This window comes from Syngnathus typhle, linkage group LG13 (genome assembly GCF_033458585.1).
Source record: "Syngnathus typhle isolate RoL2023-S1 ecotype Sweden linkage group LG13, RoL_Styp_1.0, whole genome shotgun sequence".
NCBI lineage: Eukaryota > Metazoa > Chordata > Actinopteri > Syngnathiformes > Syngnathidae > Syngnathus > Syngnathus typhle.
In genome coordinates, this window is record NC_083750.1 from 6,451,608 (window position 1) to 6,472,330 (window position 20,723).

Below are 20,723 nucleotides of genomic sequence, written 5' to 3' on the forward strand. Positions count from 1 at the left end.
GAAGCAACAGAAGGCAAGAAGCCCGAAAAGTCACGTTGACAGGCAGTGTGAAAATATGGCAGGATCACCGGCGACATCTGTCCTGTGGGCCCGCCGGCGTATGCTCCCAATATGCTAACGCTAATAGCAGATGAACCCGCCCACCTGACTGGATTTTTTTACCTCGCGGTAACCAGATATATCCGCTTTGTGCGACCTACAAAACCACAGCCCGTTTTGAAATTAGGTTAGGTTTTCATTTAGTGTTGTAAGCAGGTCGGGTAGGGTGAGGTGAGGGGGGTCAGCACACAGACTGACCGTTTCGCCTTCATAGGGTCAATGGTGGGGGACTGGGGGGCTTGCCTGGCTCGGGTTACCCCTGTGGGCGGGAAGGGGAGAGCAGGATATGTTGTCAGGCCCCCCTAAAAAGCCACGCGTGTTTGGGGTGGCGCTGGTTAACTTCTAAAGCTGGCGGCTTGTGGACGTCCAACATGGGCAAAGGGGTAAGTTTATTTCTTTCCTCATTAATTTGTGAAGATATTTGACATCAATACGAGTCAGCCGTCAAATTGGTAACACATGCTGACCACATTTGAGTCCAAAATGTGAGCTGCTGCTGTTATTTCGCCTCAACTAAACACTTTGGTATTTGGCTTGAAAATATTTCCTGCGCTAGCATTAGTTTACTCACAGTAGGCTTTTAACACAACTCACAGATATTGAATGGAAAATCTATAAATATTTGCTGATAAAAAGTCCCAAAGTGATGACGATGAACCCATGTAGGGTAATTGTGTTGAAACTTTTTGTACAGTTTCTGAGGCTTATTAAACTGTGCTTTGATTGGGTTAAATCTTCCATTGCGAAGTTGTCGTAAAGTTTGTGAGTCCTATGTGCTCTGATTGGGTTAAATTGCAAAAATTGCACCCAAAATATAAGGGGAAAAAAGCATGAAGGATACAAAACATCTGCGGCGATGATGGGCAGGTCCAATGATTGCTGGAGGCGGAGCCTGAACAATTTCAATGATTTCCCTTGTGCACTTTCTGAGCTGCTTGTTTCAGAAAAGAAGATAAGACTTGAATAAGCCTTTATTTGTCTTGGATCCGGGAAATTCCACAAGACCGTGGCCTCATTTGGAATGTATGGCGTGAAAAAAACCAAAAGTCTTCATCCAGCATCTGCGCTCACATCGGATGGCTGCATTATTACAGACGAGAAGAGCATTAACTCAAAGTGGCTGTTTCCATGATAGAACTATAGCTACCAAATTTCAAGTGTCCAAGAGAAGCTGCCTTTCCCCCCCAAAAAAAGGGGTTTCTTTCCCGCAAAGTAAATTAGCCCAAAAAAAAAAAACTACCGATTGCTTTGCTCTAACTTTATTTCCGACACACTTAGCATCTCAGGATGAGATGAGCAAATATCCTTCCCGGTTTGATTTTTATTTGCATAATGACGCAATTGTGGGTTTATCGGTCGCCGTCGGGCCCCATTCCATTTAGCTTTATGGCGGGACAGGAGGGGGTAATCTTGTCGAAGAATTGCTCTGCCAGACACCATTTTGGTCTTTTCGCTGCCGCTTTGGCTCCGTTTGATTACTTTTCCCTCCGTGCCTGTTTTGGGGTGGGTGGGCGAGCGCCAGGCGCTTGCAGAGACTGACAGCGGCAGGTGACTTCCGCTTTCCCCTGGTGACGAGATAATTAGCATGCGCCGCAGGCGCTCTTTCACGCGCAGAGTGTGAATGCGCACAGGATGCAAACGTAGAACCGAACTAATCTATTCTTCAAATCCAGGAAATACGAATAAAAAAAAACAGATGTCTTATATTGGACAAAATGTACAGTTCATTTAAAAAAAAATATTACAATCACTCTGCAAAAAAGAATGGCATTTAATTTTAGAACTTGTTTAGGTGTTCAGGGTTGTGAAAGATTATTTGAAATAAAATGGGATTTGATAAAATTTTAACACTGTATATGACATATTGGACAAATACTAGACAAAAACATTTGGTGAAAAAAGTATTTTGAATAAAGACAAAGTACAACCTTTTTATTGGACTGATGATGTCATCTTGGTCCCTGCAGTGTGGCACAAAGAAGAAGAACCGGGATTTAGATGAGCTGAAGAAGGAGGTGGCCTTGGTAAGCTTCTTGACATTCACCAATAGCATTAGCATTTGGTGCTTGAGTTGTATGGAATGCAAAAAGGTGCTGAATGAGGTGAATCTCGGTGTCAACACTATGCGTACTAGTGGGATTAGCATTTTTAGTCGTATATCAGATGACCGACTCCCAATGGCCGCCACACACAAGCAAGTGCCTTCTTGCTGGGGCTGCTTTGTACTCTGACGCTGAATAATTTGTGGGCTACCGGCAGCGTGGGGCGACTCTACGCCTGTGTCAGAAACACCAGCGTGAAATGCGGCCTCACTTCGCCGTCGGTCATCTTATGAAGCGCCACTTGTCAGACGGAGCTTTTGGGCACCGAGCATCCTGACAAGTGTTGCGCTCAGCTTTCGTCAGCCCGCCCTCATCCTCGCTTGCTCTCTGTCAGCGTGATTTTTGCTCGCCGTGTTCAGTACAGCAGACCTTAGGAATGCTTCAGTGACTTTGTAAATTACGTGCAAAAAAAATTTGGGCAAATTCCGAAAGTGCTGTTGACTTTTGGCGTGATGTGTTTAATAATTGAATAACAACATAGCTAAATAAAATGGACTATTAAATACAACTAAATTAATGAAGCCATTAATAAAAGTGACTCATTAATAAATTTCAACTTTGAAATATTGTTTTCATTTCTGCAACCTGCTACTTTCTTTGACCTTATTAATTATTAGTAAGTGATTAATTATGGAATGTTTTTTTTAATGTAATGTTTTATTTAGTTATTTAATGGAACGTTTGATTATTAAATGGTATTTTAAATTATTCACTGACTTTCGCTGTATGTACACCGCCGCTAAAAGCATTGGGCTTTTTCTTTTGCAGGATGACCACAAAATCTCAGTAGATGAGCTGTGCAAGCGATATGGACTGGACCCTGCCACGGTACGTACACAAAGACGTACAGTATGTCGAGTGGTCACGTTACCCCTCAATCACCCACTCTTTTTTTCTTTTTTTTTTTTTTTTTTTTTGCGGCTGAGAATGTCGTTAAAAAAAATGGTGGCAATGTTCCAGACAGCCAATTGATGTGTTGACACACCAAACCGCAAGCCAAGCGGTCGATGAGATCTCACAAGGATCGTGTGCAAATCAAAGTATGACACATGCCCACACGCACGCACACACAGTGTGACCAAGGCAAAGCTACATCTCACGCCTGATTTTTATTGGGTGTCAAAATTAGGACAAAATGTTCAATAAAGTTACATGTGGCAGTTTTACAGTGCTGGCGGGGGGAGGCTGGCAAATGGGCAAGCACGCAACAGAACAGTGGGGGGGAAGTATTTATGTATGAATACCTGGCGGTTATACTGTCTTTAAATAAATTTGAAAATGCTCCAAAAAATGGAGCAACTAAAGGCACTTTGATGCAAGGAGAGCCACAGGCGCCGTTTGTTGAATGCTCGAAAAGATACAAAATGCCGTAAGTCACGTCCAGATGCTCACTGCCTTTGCCGCCGCCACAAACCCACGGTTTTCTTGGTCCTCTTGACTCCCGCAGGGCCTCACCAACGCCAAGGCGGCTCAGGTTCTGGCCAGAGACGGGCCAAACGCCCTGACGCCACCGCCGACCACGCCCGAGTGGATCAAGTTCTGCCGGCAACTGTTCGGCGGCTTTTCCATTTTGCTGTGGATCGGCGCCATCCTCTGCTTCCTGGCCTACAGCATTCAGGTGGCCACCGAGGATGAGCCGCCCAACGACAACGTGAGGGCCCCGCCTGTGCCGCATCCACGCCGCGTGCACCTCACAACCACCCGCTGCTGTCCGGTACCAAACGTTTTGAACCAGGAAAACAAATTCTCGCTTTGCATTCATTCGAAGAAGGAGCGTGTTTCATTAGGTCAAGGATGAACACCATCATCTCGTTGGTGGTCCTGTAAACAGCAAGGCCTCTGAAAACGCATCCGAGTTACAATGGAGCATCGGTAACAGAATAATGGAAGACAAGCGTCCCTTACTTGGCCGCATCAGCCCGCTTAAATACGCCAGCAAATGGAGCCGAGCAGTCATCCGTTGTGCCTTTTATGGCCGCCGGCCGGCCATTACGCAATCATTATTCAGCATTTAGAGGCGTTGCGTAATGGAGGGCGTCGCAGGTGGGGGCGAGGCGAGGCGGATCGGGGGCTGGCGTGCGCGGCGGCGATAACATTAATCTCCCCCTTACGATTGCCATCTCGCCACGTTGTGCGGGTGACTCGTGTTCCGCCGCACGCTTCAAAGGCGGCAGCTCTGTCACTCTCCGCACATGCATAATGCACCGTCCATGAACAGCCGCGCTAGCTCTTAGCACCAATTAGCGCTAACAAGACATGTGGGCCATAAACACGCCAATGACGGACACTGAGAAATGTCTTCACAGGTCTAAATATGCAAAGCAAATATTATGCTGGAGAGTCGGACAAAAAGTTGCGCCCTGATGGCGCCACTAAAAGCAATTTTTATTGTCTTGGAAGTTGCGGTACACTGATTCACTCTTTTCCTCGTGGAATGTTTGACGTTTCCAACTTTTATCAAATGCCCCCTCGTGAGTGCGGCGAAGTAAAAGAGACATTCGGCAGAAGCATCGACGGGAAGCCAAAGCGACGAGGCGTTTTGCGAGGTAACAAATGTCTTTCTCGCTCCGCTGGATTTGTACACGCCCGCCGAGTGTGTCGTCGCTGTTGGATAAACGTGCGGAAAAGAAAAAAAACGAAAGGCTGAGGCAAAAATTTCAAGAGGGATTTGATGTTCCGGGACGCTGGCTTCATGAAGGCAGCAGCTGGCTGCCAAAGATGCTCGCTGAAAATATGAGAGAGGCTTCATGAAAAAGAATCGGCGCCTGGCCAGGCTGTCTCTTCTCGGACTGGTCCAAATGTACTGGAATAGAACATGAGGACTCACTTGCTTGAAAATCTTTTTTCATCAAAGTCTAGATCCAAGCAAGCGTTGGCAGTCCCTCAAAAAAACACAGAGTGGTCAAGATTGAACATTTTCCTGCATGTGGGTCATGACGGTCGTCATGTCACCGCTGCAAGCTTTCAAGGCAGTCCAAATGAAAAAACAATCGACACGCTATCAAAGTTTTGCAGGGGCCCGGCGCCCTGCAAGAGACAGACCCGCCCTATAAAACGAGCCAACGTCACCGCGACGAGAACAATGCCGTATCCATGTCTACTGTTTGCAGCTGTACCTGGGCGTGGTGCTGGCCGCCGTGGTCATCGTCACTGGCTGTTTCTCGTACTACCAAGAGGCCAAGAGCTCACGGATCATGGACTCCTTCAAGAAGATGGTTCCTCAGGTGAGCGGCGCCAACTTCCTCTATTCAAAGAAAGCCGCCTCACCCGACTCGTGTGTCTTTGGCCGCAGCAAGCCGTGGTGATCCGGGAGGGGCAAAAGATGCAGATTGACGCCGAGCTGGTGGTGCAGGGAGATCTGGTGGAGGTCAAAGGCGGCGATCGCATCCCAGCCGACCTGCGGGTGGTCTCCGCCAGCGGATGTAAGGTGAGGGCACCGAGCGGACCGGGATTTGACGGCGACAAAATACTTAAGGCAAAAAAAAAATCAAATAAAACAACTAGGTCCTCCTCTACAGTAGTTGGCGCTATACTGAATCAGCACCTTTCAGAAAGGCTGCTTTTTGTTGTCATTGTGTTCAATGACATTTTATGGATCCAAAGTACTCAAGGTATCGGCGGTGAATACTTAAGGAGTGAATACTCGTAGAGGCATCCGTTTGAAAACAAGTGCAATCAAACATCCCTAATAAGGTCATTTACTATAATCAATACGAAAATATGATAAACATCCTCACAAAAAAACAAATCTATAAAATTTGCGTCACAAAACCAAACGATACATCTTTCTTTCTGTAGCTTTGCTGCATGTCGCAACTTATTGTTGTGTGACTTTCTCTTTAATACTTGTCACATTTGATCAACAAAACTATTTGTAAACAACCTCATTATCATTATTAATGCTGAGTTATTTGATGCCATTTTTTATTTTTGTCGAACAAACGAATTAGCCGTCCTCACACGCTTGACGACCTTAAATGATGACAGATTACAGCTTTTTTTTTTGACCTGACAAGTGCGTTACCATATGTCACTGTGTCTCCTTCCAAAGGTGGACAACTCGTCTCTGACCGGCGAGTCGGAGCCTCAGACTCGCTCTCCCGACTTCACGCAGGACAACCCTCTGGAGACCCGCAACATCTGTTTCTTCTCCACCAACTGCGTGGAGGGTCAGTAGGCCACATCTGGAGCCGGCTCGCTCTCACTAGCCACACTTTGCTTTGACTTTATCGGGCAGCGGGGCTTCTTTTTCTACATCTAGACCCAGATTAGACATTTAGCAGGAGGGACTCAAAGGTTTTGGTTGTTAGGAAGCTCATCTGGGTGGTGTCCTCCGGAACCGCTGTGACGGGTCAATCTCTCGCCCCAGGCACAGCCCACGGCGTGGCGATCGCCACCGGGGACCGCACAGTGATGGGCCGCATCGCCACGCTGGCGTCGGAGCTGGAGGTGCGGCGCACGCCCATCAACATCGAGATCGAGCACTTCATCCACATCATCACGGGCGTGGCCGTCTTCCTGGGAGTCAGCTTCTTCGTGCTTTCCTTCATCCTGGGCTACCTCTGGCTGGAGGCAGTCATCTTCCTCATCGGCATCATCGTGGCCAACGTGCCCGAAGGTCTCTTGGCCACTGTCACCGTGAGTATATGATGTACCTGTAGAGAAAAATGGATTTGTCTGAATTGCGGAGGTTTCTTCCTTCGTCGCCTCATAGAGTTGCAGTGTATGCAAATAAACCACATGCTGCTTCACCAAGTCCAAACACACAATTATGTAATGGTGTGCGGCAGCTAGCCCCGGTGAATTTCAATGACTCGCACGAATGCGGTTTGATGCATCACGCCGGCATGTTGAACGTGTGCGGCGGTCATATACAGTATTTATGTCCCAGATGGCCCTCAAACACATCTTGCTCCATCGCTCCTCTTCATCATCTTTCGCTTTCATCTCGTTCTTGCTCCTCCCAGGTGTGCCTGACCCTGACGGCCAAGCGCATGGCCAAGAAGAACTGCCTGGTGAAGAACCTGGAGGCCGTGGAGACGCTGGGCTCCACCTCCACCATCTGCTCGGACAAGACGGGCACGCTGACGCAGAACCGCATGACCGTCGCACACATGTGGTTCGACAACCAGATCCACGAGGCCGACACCACCGAGGACCAGAGCGGTGGGTAGGAGGGGGGAGGAGTGCGAAACCACCTGCCGAGATTCATCTGTTCAGCGTTCACTCACAGAGCGAGCCGGGCTGCTGCAGTGCACGCCGTCGCTTCGATTAATTGAACTGCAGCAGCAGCAGCAGAGGGGGGCGCCTTCCCAGCGGTCCTTGAGTAACATTGGGTGTTTGAAGCATAACAATAAGCTGGCTAACCTGGTGAGAGCCACACACGTTTGACTAAATTGCAACAAGATGTACTCTTCCTCAAAGCCATGATTAATGTTTATAGCTAGGTCATCTTGTGAGCAAGACAGTATTTGATCACTTCTGATTCAAAAGAGTAGCCGTATTTACTTTCATGTAAAAAGGAGGGCGACTCATTGATATGAAAGCAGCGGCACACTCGTCATTCCATCCGTCTTTGCTTACATTCTGCCTCTGAATTCAGCAAACTGGTGACGTGAAGTGAAAAATGAATGCAGAGGGTTCCCACGCTGAAGTGAAGGTCATTTTCACAGAAATTGCTTCAGAGAAATCATCATACAAATGTTGGAACGGATATAGATTTAAATTGAAAAATCCCAGTGGAAGAAAGTTCTTGTTACTGACCTGCAGTCCTTCTGTGCTATTGTGTGAGATGTGGCTGCTAACTGCTAGCATGCATATTGCATGACTCCATCATCACAACAACAACAGAATCTCACACTGCTCCCATCGCCGCTCTACTTGCAGGGTCGTGTTTTGACAAGAGTTCTGCGACGTGGGCGGCATTGTCTCGCGTGGCTGCCCTGTGTAACCGGGCCGACTTCAGAGCGGGACAGGAGCAAGTACCCATCTTGATGGTGCGCAAACTCTCAACGCACACGACAAAAGTTTCCATTCACCAGTAACGCTTGCACTTGTAGTTTCAGTAGGACTATTTAAGGTGGAACATGATCCTATAAATTGTTTGTGTGTCATTTGATCCATTCTCATTTGATATCTGGTTTGATTCGTAACATACGCAAATAAGCACTAATGTTAAACCTTGCACTGCTAGAGCAGGATACTCTTAGCACTTGTCCACACTGACCCTAGCTGTTAGCATACTGGCTGTTAGGATGCTATCCTTTGCCCTTTTGCTCGGTGCCAAAGTTAAAACGGCAACTCATCTCAGTCTTCTACTAGAATTGCTTTGCGTAGAACTTTTCCCCCCTGCTCATGAATCTCTCAGAGCTCCACAGGTGTCTGCAGCCAATTAAAAGTGCATAAAAAGCGTCAGTACTTTCACACTCTAATGCAGAGTGTCAGCAGGGAGCAGCCAAGCCTTCACAGAACTCTATTATTAGGTTCTAAATAGCACTTTAATGGAGCTGCTGCCAGAATGGACTTTAATTGATTGAAATAATGCTGTAAAAAACAGCCTCCTCAATAACATGTCATTACATTTTATAAGTACCTTTGCATAATTGGCTATGCCGACCATGTATGAATTTCAATTAGTCATGTTGCGGAGTTCAGGAAATGGATGACCCCTTAAGTGTTTTTGGGGATGACCTACTCCGTTCCCTCATCCGGTTACATTATCAAGGGTCCAAGGATATTTTTTTGCATTGAATTGGCCACTTTTTCCAAAAAAAGAACACATTTTTCTATACACAAATATGCAAAAAAAAAAGATCTGTAAAAAGTCCAGAGAGTTATATCATTCTAAAAACGTACCTTGTACTTGTTAAAAAGAAAGCTCCCACCTTTTATCACACTCAAGACACATTTTGCCACATATAGCTGCAGGTGAAATCCCCATTAGATTGCTGTAGCACTTTCTTGCTATGTTAGCATTCCACAGTTAGCTTTTTAGCATTTGAGTAATTGTCAATTACAATAAGCCACCCTTGAATCAATGGTGCCACAGGCTTTTCTGTACTCAGTATATACTGCTAGCATTGTTTGCTACCATGCTTGATTTTCTAATTTTTATTATTGTCAAAAATGTCATTCTCGATTCATGTTACCATTGTCAGAAAAGTGCAAGGACAATAAGGCTACAATTCTGGGTGATGCAGATGTGGCTCGCTCAGCTCTGCTTTGCAATATTAATCAGCGGCATAATGTGAGTGAACAATACTCTCTGGGGTGCAACTTTAATCAATTAAAGAACACCCGCAGGCAAAAGCTTCCGCTGCACCGTGGCAAAGACAAGCCTCTTTTCTAGCTGAATCGCTAACGTGCACTTCTGTGTTTCCTGCAGCGGGAGACAACGGGAGACGCATCCGAGTCGGCGCTGCTTAAGTGCATCGAGCTGTGTTGTGGCAGCGTTCCGAAGATGCGAAGCCTCAACGCCAAAGTGGCCGAGATCCCCTTCAACTCCACCAACAAGTACCAGGTATTTTGTGGCAAAAATGAACAGATGGAAAAAAAATACAATTAAGAATGCCCCTTCCAATTATCATTACCCTGGTTAAAAAATACCTGAGGGCAACAAGAAAAAAAGAGAAAGGTATGATGTTAGATTTTTAAAAACTGTCCCAGCAAGCACAAAGAGGACCTCTTCCTCTCGAGTGTTGGTGTAATCGTAAAACACTAACTAAGAGAAGCTCCAGGCCTAAGTAATCGATCTAAGCCGATCAGCCGCGAGGTCCCGCCCACTCGCTTTGATTAACTTTAATGGACGTCATTATTTCATGGTGCTCTTTCCCTCCCGGCGGGGGCTGGGGTGCTTCAAGTAAAATGCGTGTCAAAGTAAATATTTAACATTTAAATCATTCATTTGATTGATGTTTATTTCATTTTGTCGCATGCCGCAGCACCGCAGGAGGACAACGGTGATTTATTGATGCCCTCTAACTGGATCTTGCTGCTCCCCGCCCCGCCCCCACCCTTCCGTCTCTCTCCTCTCTTAAAGCTCTCCATCCATAAAGCAGAGGACAATCCTTCCGGTCATATTCTGGTCATGAAGGGAGCGCCGGAGAGAATCCTGGACAGGTTGGTGCATCAATAATGGATCAATGGGAGACTGGCCTCGACACGTACCGGTGCGCAAAAAGACTGCAAAGCTGACCTGTGTTTGGTCTCGCAAACGGCCAGTGAGGGCAAGCGCTTACTGCCAACAACTGCCTGGCCGGACCATGCCTGACCATCAACTTCTGATATTAGAGTCAAACACAGTCAAACTGCTCACCGTATATACTAATAAGCATTTGGATATGAATCTTTGCTTGTCTGGCTGGCCAATTTTTAAAAATGTCTCTTCAATCACAAATCCAATTGACTGATTTGAATCGTTTTTTGTAATTTGACACTTTCTTTTAGGTCGTGGAAAAGACAGAAATACAAATTTCTTCAGTACGTAACTGACTCCACCTTCAAATACGTATCCTGAATTTAGAAACACTCTCGGTATTGACTCAAGCGGGCAAAAAGCAGCCAGCAAAACTCCAGATTTGCTGACAGTCTATATTTCACTGGCTCATTAGCAAATGGGTTCTTAATTTTCCCGCAGGTGCAGCACCATCATGCTCCACGGCCAGGAGCAGCCCATGGACGACAACTGGCGAGATGCCTTCCAGAACGCCTACATGGACCTGGGCGGGCTCGGGGAGCGAGTGCTCGGTGGGTCGTGTTTTTGTTACCCGCCGGGGAGGAGATAGATAGCGTCGGGCGTCCATTATCTTTTATCCTCTCCTCGGCTAAGAGCCAAATGTCCCTCGTAAGAAGTGCGCCGTGTTTATCGCTGCACTTTATCCAAATGAGAAGGCTCGCCGCCTGGACCCACCCAAACGCTGAGGAGACACAAAATGTTGGCGACGCGTTTACGGCGGCTGCAGACGTTCCTCAACTGCAACGTAAATCTATTATATGAAGACTTCAAGGCTACGGCGGACGGACGCCGCCGTTGATTAGTAGCGCAAGAAGTCACACTTTGGATGCAAAATATCGCAATCAATCCCAAAGCCTCAAAGCTTTCACTCGCTCAATATTTCTAGTGTACAATTCTGGGGGTATCGAACCCTTTTTAAAATGACATTGTAGGCACACAACTATTATTCAATAATAATATAATGAAAAAAAAAAATATATACCGTTTTTTTCCATGTATAATGCGCCCCCATGTATAATACGCACCCTAAAAATGGCATGTTGATGCTGGAAAAAAGCCTGTACCCATGTATAATACGCACCCAAATTTTGACTCCTACTTAAGTCCGTAAACGTAAAATTATTTCAGAAAAAAGATCATCTTTGGGAACAACCGGATGTTATTCTGCCGGTCAGTATCACTGCGCATGCGCTAGCAAACCCGATAGCGAAGAAATGTTTCAGATTTGTGTAGGGTACATTGTGACAGCAAACGAGCAGGTGATCGAGCAAGCGTCTGATACGAGAGCATTGTGTTCGTATGGAGCGTGTTTGAAGTGAACAGCAGAGAAGAAAGCGCATCTGTAATGGCGGCCTCCGTATCATATCCGGATTAAAAAATAAATAAATAAATAAATATATATATATTTTTGTACCCATGTATAATGCGCACCCCAGATTTTAGGACAATAAATTAGTTACATTTTGCGCATTATACATGAGAAAAAACGGTGTGTGTATATATATATATATATATATATATATATATATATATACACACACCGTTTTTTCTCATATATATATATATATATATATATATATATATATATATATATATATATATATACACACATATTATTTAATTAAATGGGCAACATCCATCCATCAATCCATCCGTTATCTATGAAACGTGCTTTTTTTAAATTAATTCTAGTTTTCGCTATTCACTGTCTTGTGTGCTTTTTATTCAGGCTTCTGCCACCAGAACCTGCCGGGGTCTCAGTTCCCCCGAGGGTTCGCCTTCGACTGCGACGAGGTGAACTTCCCCACCGAGAAGCTCTGCTTCCTGGGCCTCATCTCCATGATTGATCCGCCGCGCGCCGCCGTGCCCGACGCCGTGGGTAAATGCCGCTCGGCTGGCATCAAGGTAATTGTTTTTGTCTAGAGGCGAAAGCTGTTTCCCGTCGCGTCATTCCAATACTGATGAGAAGCGCTCCTCGGAAACTTCCGGCCGTGTCGTCTATCTACATATCATATCCATATAGACGTGTTTGTAGGGCGGCGTGCAAATAAAGATGCGGGCGGACGACGCGTGATGCATTTAAAGCTCAATCGTAGAAGATTTGCCGCCCAGGTTGGAGGCTTTCTGTGATGTTGGCGCAAATGAAAGTGAAGCGTGTCACCGCGTTTGGTCTACACGTCGGAGGCCTCACCCTGACTGACGGATATTTGGGAGAACCAACGACGGCTGATTCTGGAGGACACGCTCATACTCCCGAAATTTCAATATACGTGTGTGTGTTCTAGTTTGGGGAGTATGGGGTTATCACAAAGCTTCGGCCACACGTTTTTCAACAAAGCGCTAACGTTCTTGCGACGGGCCCCGCGGTATCGTACGTGGAATGATGCCGGGACGATGCTGTGCGCTCAGGTTATCATGGTCACCGGTGACCACCCCATCACGGCCAAGGCCATCGCCAAGGGGGTAGGCATCATCTCCGAGGGCAACGAGACGGCGGAGGACATCGCCGAGCGCCTCGACATCCCGCTCAGCCAGGTCAACCCCAGGTACCTCGGTTTCAACTTTTTTTCGGCATTTGCCTGGATTTTGCAACGGCGTGCCAAATGAGGATGATCACAGCCCTCTCTGCCACACAGGGACGCCAAGGCCTGCGTGGTCCACGGTTCGGACCTGAAGCACATGAGCGCCGAGTACCTGGACGACCTACTAAAGAACCATACCGAGATTGTGTTTGCCCGCACTTCGCCGCAGCAGAAGCTCATCATCGTGGAGGGATGCCAAAGACAGGTGAGGGAAGGAGGGACTATAAATGTGTCTTATGTTCAGGGTCTTGAACTTACTATCTCCCTATTTTTGTTGTTGAAGAGACCGTGTCTTTGTTTCAGGTCCCAATTTGTGATTGTGTGCATGCGTCTTGTCTAGGTGTCCTTGAAGAACTTTTTTACTGCTAAAAATGGCTAAATAAGTAGAGTCGCACAAGGTAGAGCTGTTTGCCTCTGTATGCTAGAAGTGGTCCCGTCCCGTCCAACTTTTCCTATGTTTTGTTTTTCTTGTGTGTTTCTGTCTGTTTGTATGTGTGTATGCGTTCCTGTCCATGCTCATTCATGGGGACTGTGTCTCTTTTCCGTTGGCATCTACATAGAAGGACACAAGATATTCATGAGGATCGGACCGTGCGCAAGTGTGTGCTAAGAAGCCTGAATGTTGTCGTCTTAGGAAAGCATGTGGCTGCATACCAATGCGGCCGCTCAATGTTAGCGTGTGTGTGTGTGTGTGTGTCGAATGAGAGTCTGTTTTGAATGCACTTGAATGTCTAAACTGGCCATTGCCACTGAAAACAGGTTTGTGTGTATGTGTTTATTATTTCAGTGTGAGTAGGCAGCGACGAATAGTCGGTTGAGCATACGTAATTGTGTGTACTCGCTATATTTTAATCGATGCCTGTGGCGTCTGTGGGTGAGCACACTTGAGGTCAAACTCCAATTTCCCTCCGGACTTCCTCTCACTGTGCCCACCGAATGATTACGACTCAATTCTATTGCTCGTTTAATCTCCCCGGAGACTCTCTCCAAAAGACGTTATTAAGAGGAAAGTGCGTGGGGCTTAAATCATGGCACTTATCTCACACTTCTTGACATAAAATTCGGGGTTCACCCAGGGGGCCATCGTGGCCGTGACGGGTGATGGCGTCAACGACTCGCCGGCCCTGAAGAAGGCCGACATCGGCGTCGCCATGGGGATCGCCGGCTCAGACGTTTCCAAGCAGGCGGCCGACATGATCCTGCTTGATGACAACTTTGCCTCCATCGTCACCGGCGTGGAGGAGGGTGAGTGAGCGAGGGAGGGAGGGAGCGAGTGGCAATGGCAGCAAGTCACTTGTGGAAAAGACTTGATTTATTATAATAATAATGATATGAAACGTGTCGTAATCACGAAACGGCATTACTCCAGTAATCGATATTAAAGCATTGCTAGTAATTACAGACCTGACACGATCAGCATCTTCACACAGTTGTTGTTCTTCCTGACATCAATTTCAAGTTCTTTTCACAAAACTGGTCAGTGTAGCGCTCACTTTCAATAAGTTTGCCTTCCGCGCTCGACAGATGGGCTATGCCAAATTGCAAAGCATTGTAGCCTACGCCGCCACGTGTGGGCGGAGCCTTTGACACCAGTTTCAGCAATCCACATAACGTTTTGCGTGGGATGTAAACGTCGCCCTTTTGGCTTTCAAAAGCGCGCGCATGCACGTAAACGTAGCGAGCGCTATTTCTCCTCAAGTCACAATCGCGAAACGCTTCTTGGTATATAAAAAAACATCCCAGATGGCTCGGGGATGTCTTGCATGAGCACCGAGCTTGCATATTTATGATCAGGCCTCGCGCACACAGAGGGGACTTTATGCAAACAACAATCTAAAGCGCTCTGAAAGGCGAAGGGGGCCGCCAGAGACTGGCGTTTAATCTAAAGCGCCGGCAGCCGCGGCTAATAAAGTCCCTCCCTGGCGCTGGAGGCAGACGCGTTTTCAATTGACTTCAAGTCCGGAACGCCGGGAAAAAGAAAAGCCGGTCTTGATGATGAGGATCGTTGATGCCTCGCTCGTTTTCTGTCTGCAGGACGGCTGATCTTCGACAACCTGAAGAAATCCATTGCGTACACGCTGACCAGCAACATCCCTGAGATCTCGCCCTTCCTGCTCTTCATTATCGCCAGCGTTCCCCTTCCGCTGGGAACCGTCACCATCCTCTGCATCGACTTGGGCACGGACATGGTGAGTGGCGGCCTTCAAACGGACAAGCCCTGAAGAGCCGGCCGGGCCCTCTTTTCATGGCCAATGGTTAAAATGGCCGCTTCACAACAATATGGCTGACTTGCTTTTTTCAATTCAAGCGTGGGTTCTTGATATCGTTCCGCTTACAATCGGTTTGTCACACACGAATCGTTTGCGCTTGTAGTACCGAACGGCATCAAACGTAAACTAACAAACACCAGTCAAGTCTTTCACTTCTTGGTGTGTCTCTTCTCTTTTGTTGGTGACGGCTTACGGCCAGCAGACGAGTGGCGTGCCGACAGTCTCTGGCGACACGGGAAGCACGATGACGACAGTGAAACGCTTTCAACGTGCACGCTAAGTGTCAAGCGCTGGTTTTGTTCCCGTTGTCGCTAATGGAGGTCACCGCAGAGCCCGCCACTAATCCGTCCTGCTGACAGACAGTATTTGTTCTTTTATCTGGCAGAAAAGGCGTTCAACTTGCAGAAGCATTAATGGCGGCTGAGACGATTCCTCTGATTCCCAGTTTAGCGGTTGTTCCTCCGCAAGCGTGCGAAAAAAAAGAAAAGATGAGTTGTGGCAGGTTGTTAGGAGTTTGTCAGTATGTTGCCATTCAACTTTGCGCCGTCCCTTCCGAGGTGTTGTTGGCGACACCTTCTGAGGTTATTCTTAGCCTTTACTGGCGAAATGCTCATCAAAGTGCGGTCACACTTGGATTTAAGAAAAAAAAAATCGAGCAATCAAATCCGCGTTTGGGAGGTGACAGCTCGAACTGCAGGTGCCGTCGAACATACGACATCGGCTCGATAGCTTTTATGACACGCAATGCAAATTTCCAATGAAATGTACTAGCAGTCGTAGATGTGTGAATCCTCCGCCCGCAGGTTCCTGCCATCTCATTGGCCTACGAGACAGCGGAGAGCGACATTATGAAACGGCAGCCCAGGAACCCCAAAACGGACAAGCTGGTCAACGAACGACTCATCAGTATGGCCTACGGCCAGATCGGTGCGTACCGGCGACGCTTTGCGGCGTGGATGGAGCAGAAAATGTGTAAGAGTGTGGAAAAGGCGCCCACCCAGCGTCAACATGGGGATGGCTCAATGCAGCGCTATCTATCCATCAAATTCCAAACAATCAAACAGGGCAGACATGGATCTTGTGTGTTGCAGCAAATTGAGCGTAGCCAATGTGAGCGCATCCCACTTCATCTCGGCCTCCTGGGCTGCCTTTCATGTCTACTCTGGCTTGAAATGCAGTCGACGGCACGGGGACAAACTCAAAAGGCTGGCAACATTTCACAAACCTCTCCAAATGGGTCAAAAGAAGGCAGGGCGCCACCGGACGGTGCCAACGACACGGCCCAATGATATCCCGTCGCCTCTTTGAGCGCCGCCGACGTAAAAACATTGAAGATTGATTACAGAACGGGGCCTCCCGGAGTGGACTCTGCGGGAGGTTCTTAAACAGCATGTCCACCACGGTAGACTGGCTTGGCATTAAATGCACTTATTGGCTTTTTGTGGCTTGCTTCCGGCCGTCCGAAGATCACCCGATCGTTTCTTACAAGAGGTGATGGATTTTGATTTAGGAGAGCTTCAGCACTCACGGAAATGTGCCTCTGGCATAAATGGCTAAATACGATACAAAGTGAAGATGAAAGCGGCAAGAATGTTCTCAAAAGGTGTCAGACGGAGCATCTTTCTCGCACCGCTGACCGATGACGTTCCATTCTCAATACTCTGAAGATTCTAAATGGGTTAAGTGGAATCAGTTGATTACATTTTGCTCATTTCAATTATTCCCCCCCGCTTTTCATCAGTGCGATGCCTCCGGAACTTTTTTTTTTCTTTTTAAATGAGCAGAATTTCTATTAGTGCTCACTCGCTCAGCGGCTGGCGCTGGCTCCGGCGCCTTCACCCTCAAATCAGTTTGCTGAAGAGCGTCTGCCAAATGATGACATGAAAATGCATCATTGCACACTCTGATGAGGCTGACGAACCGAAGCTCGGCTCACTTCATTGGCCGCACCTGAAAAATCCCACGCTAGCGTTCTTGGATGATTTGACTGTGTCTGGCACAACCACATTGCCTCATACATGTACAAATTTGCTCTCCTCTAAACTGTGTTTTTAAAAAATAATCAACATAGACCGGAAAAAAAGTATTTTTGGCCGGGCTGCATTTCTTCACAACTTGAGTTCTGTCTCTTTGGGTGTCACCAGGTATGATTCAGGCTCTGGCCGGGTTTTTCACTTACTTTGTCATCTTGGCTGAGAATGGCTTCCCGCCGATGACGCTGTTTGGCATCCGCATCAACTGGGATGACCGCATGCTCAACGACTTGGAGGACTTTTATGGGCAGCAGTGGGTGAGGACCCCTCACGCACGCACGCACGCATACACGCCATCGCATTAGTAAGTGCCATCGGCCTTCCTCAGACCTACGAGCAGAGGAAGATTGTGGAGTTCACGTGCCACACGGCCTTCTTCTCCAGCATTGTGGTGGTGCAATGGGCTGACCTCATCATCTGCAAGACCAGGAGGAACTCGCTCTTCCAGCAGGGCATGAGGTGAGCTCCAAGCTCAGGCTCAGGTTGGAAAATCAGACAAATCTTGTGCAAGTGTGTGTGGCTGGAAACAAATTCAAAAGGCAGGTCGAGTTCGAGACCAAAGATAAAGCCTCGGCGGAGACGGAATGGAATCAAAGCTGTGACTCAGAGACTCGTTGGACCAGAATAGATTCATTGATGTTGTGTTGCGATGATCCATCCACAGGAACAGGATCTTGATCTTTGGCTTGTTCATTGAGACGACCCTGGCGGCGTTCCTCTCTTACTGCCCCGGAATGGACGTGGCCCTGCGCATGTACCCGCTCAGGCAGGCTACCCGTTTGAATACAAGCGCCATTTTGCCCTTGTCATTGTTGACTTGAATTCCTCCTCTCTCGCTTCCCCAGGATCGGCTGGTGGTTCTGCGCCTTCCCGTACAGTCTTCTGATCTTTGTCTACGACGAAGTTCGTAAATTAATTTTGCGGAGGAACCCCGGAGGTAAGTGCGCTTATTAGCCAGAGAGCCAGATGAAACGCTTTCCCGGCCCGCCTCTTTGTCTTGTTCATAAAGCAGCCCGAGAGTAAATTGCGTCGGACTCGCGTGTCGAGAGCCGTGAGTGGCAATTTTCCCGCCAGAGCGACTTTGCGGCGTCTCTCGTCCCGGCTCAGCCTTGTGATTTTGATCAAAACAAACATCCTGGCGTATCGAGAGATATTAGCAAGCAATCAGACGGCCCTCCTGAAATTGCCTCGCTTTTGTTTTTTTAATCCAGCCCCCGAAGCCACCTTCCCATGACAATGTGAAATTTGGTAGGCATATCTTAGAAATCCAAACCTGAAAAGTCTGACATGTTGGTTTGGGGCAGTCATTTTAGGGTCATTTCAAGGGCTCCTTGTCTTAGAGGATTATATTCTTTTCTAGTTGTGTCTATCATGAGTGTAGTGTTTTGAAACGGATGTTTTAGGCTCATTTCTAGTGCTCCGTCACTCCCTAGACATTTTGTCCTATGATACTCAAATAAACAGATGATAACATGAAATTTCATAGCAAAATCTATCATGACTAGACCTGCCAAAAAAGGCACACAGGAGGTCTTTGATTTTGGTTTCAAGCAGCAAATTTTGAACACCAAATGATAACGCCGCAGTGTCCCAACGTGGACTTCATTTGTGCGTGTTTATCAAGTTGAAACTCGCAAGTTTGCATGTCGAGTGCCGTTTTGTCTGTAATCAAACGCCCCAGACAAGCCGTAATCATTTCGAATGCTGTGGAAGCCTCAGCGTTGCACGCAGCGAAGAATTATTCAGCACTCAGACACCTTAGTTCCCGGCGCCTGAGCGGCCCGAGGTCTCCTCATGAATAAAATATGGCCTTCATAATAACTCTGAAGTGACAATACTCGAGTCAATATCAATACAAAGCGAAAATGCCGGCTATCCGTGTTGATAGGGAAAAAAATGCAAATGGTACAATTTGCATCGCTATAAAAATAAAAGACCGAAAGGGCGAGCCGGCTGATGTCGGTACTGACAAGTACTTCTCAGAGAGTAAATGCAAAAATAGCTTGTGTCCCGTGTCATTAATAATCATTGACGAGGCCCCGTTGAGTTATAGCGAACTGCACTCGACTCAAAAACAGCTCAAATCTGGTTTTGGGAGGACGCTTTATTGTTGTAAAATGGCCGCTTTTTTTTAGTAGCAATCTCTCGTAAAATATAAAGACACAGGAAGTCAGCCTTGTTGGGCTCATTTGAGGCTTTCTACTTCAAAACTCGGCTTATCAGTTCCAAACCAAGCGTGGATCACCGCTGGCGGCTTTGAAGCCATCTGATTGTTATTGTGGTAAATTAAAAAAAAATCCTGCAATGAGTTGACCGACGCTTGCCTGCCGGCCGTGTTTACGTTCTAATCCGGCCCCGCCACAGGAAACAGATTACGCTTGTCAACAGCGCGGGGAGCAAAATAACGAGAGAGGAAATTACGCGGCGCCCGATGAAGAGTTACGAAGACTGTGAACAATGGATCAAAATTTGCCGGAACGATGACGGCACGGGTCACAATAACAATTGATGGTGACAGTTAATCTTCTCTGTTAATGCGCGTGTCACGGCCGGCTGATCAGCGCGTCTGGAGAGTTACGAGCCGATTCATTTGCAGAAACAAAAAAGCGCCATCAGTGAATGCCAAAAAGGATATGAAGGCTTGCTTTCTTCTTTTTTTTTTGCTTTGCTTTTGTTTTGACGCTGCCGCCTCTGTTTCTTGTCTTACAGGCTGGGTGGAGCAGGAGACTTACTATTAGCATTCACAAGACGTCAGCATCCAAGTCCAAGAGAGTGAGTGAGTTTGTCTGTCTGAAGCAGTATTTGCATGGAACAGATGACAAATATAATTAGCCTGAAATGATCAGTTTGTCTGTCTGAAGCAGTATTTGCATGGATCAGATGACAAATATAATTAGCCTGAGATGATCAGATGCTAATAATCGCCACTGAATTTAGGCTTTTGAGTGTTTGTACTTAAGAAAATGGGAGACCGGGATTCGTCAATGTATCATGTATCACCTGCTTGGCAGGGGATTGGTTGCCAAATAAAACAAATTACACAAAACTCATTCTTTTGAAGTATACATATACATTACAAAAAAATGGGACACTGGGATTCGTCAATATATCAGGTTCTGCTTGGCTGGGGATTGCTTGCCAAATAAAACAAATTACACAAAACCTAACTCATATTTTTTAAAATATAACTATGCATTGTTCAGTGGGATTTATGAAATGAAGATATAAGTCTTTGGGAAACCAACATTGAATGTTTTTGTAAAACAAAATTAATTTGCTTTTGTCTATTACTTGTACTATTTTGTTCACATTGTTTAACACCCAGGGATCTATATTATTATTATTATTATTATTATTATTATTATTATTATTATTATTATTATTATTATTATTATTATTATTAT

General features: G+C 46.7%; 1 protein-coding gene across 2 annotated transcripts; it reads left to right on the top strand.

The window, feature by feature from the left end:
* Window positions 1-313: 313 nt before the first annotated feature.
* atp1a2a (ATPase Na+/K+ transporting subunit alpha 2a) lies at window positions 314-20,369 on the top strand. Of its 2 annotated transcripts, none has more exons than XM_061294897.1 (24): window positions 314-482; window positions 2,067-2,123; window positions 2,970-3,029; window positions 3,649-3,852; window positions 5,312-5,425; window positions 5,494-5,628; window positions 6,253-6,370; window positions 6,571-6,839; window positions 7,169-7,367; window positions 8,088-8,197; window positions 9,586-9,720; window positions 10,240-10,319; window positions 10,837-10,946; window positions 12,164-12,339; window positions 12,844-12,980; window positions 13,071-13,221; window positions 14,093-14,261; window positions 15,051-15,205; window positions 16,090-16,213; window positions 17,431-17,576; window positions 17,648-17,778; window positions 17,984-18,085; window positions 18,165-18,256; window positions 20,029-20,369. In XM_061294897.1, the coding sequence occupies exons 1-24, from the start codon at window positions 471-473 to the stop codon at window positions 20,055-20,057; spliced, it is 3,015 nt and encodes a 1,004-aa protein (XP_061150881.1). In that variant the 5' UTR covers window positions 314-470; the 3' UTR covers window positions 20,058-20,369. The 2 variants fall into 2 exon arrangements, with proteins under 2 accessions (XP_061150881.1, XP_061150883.1); XM_061294899.1 differs by lacking the exon at window positions 314-482 and adding an exon at window positions 3,162-3,241.
* The last annotated feature ends 354 nt before the right edge of the window (window positions 20,370-20,723 follow it).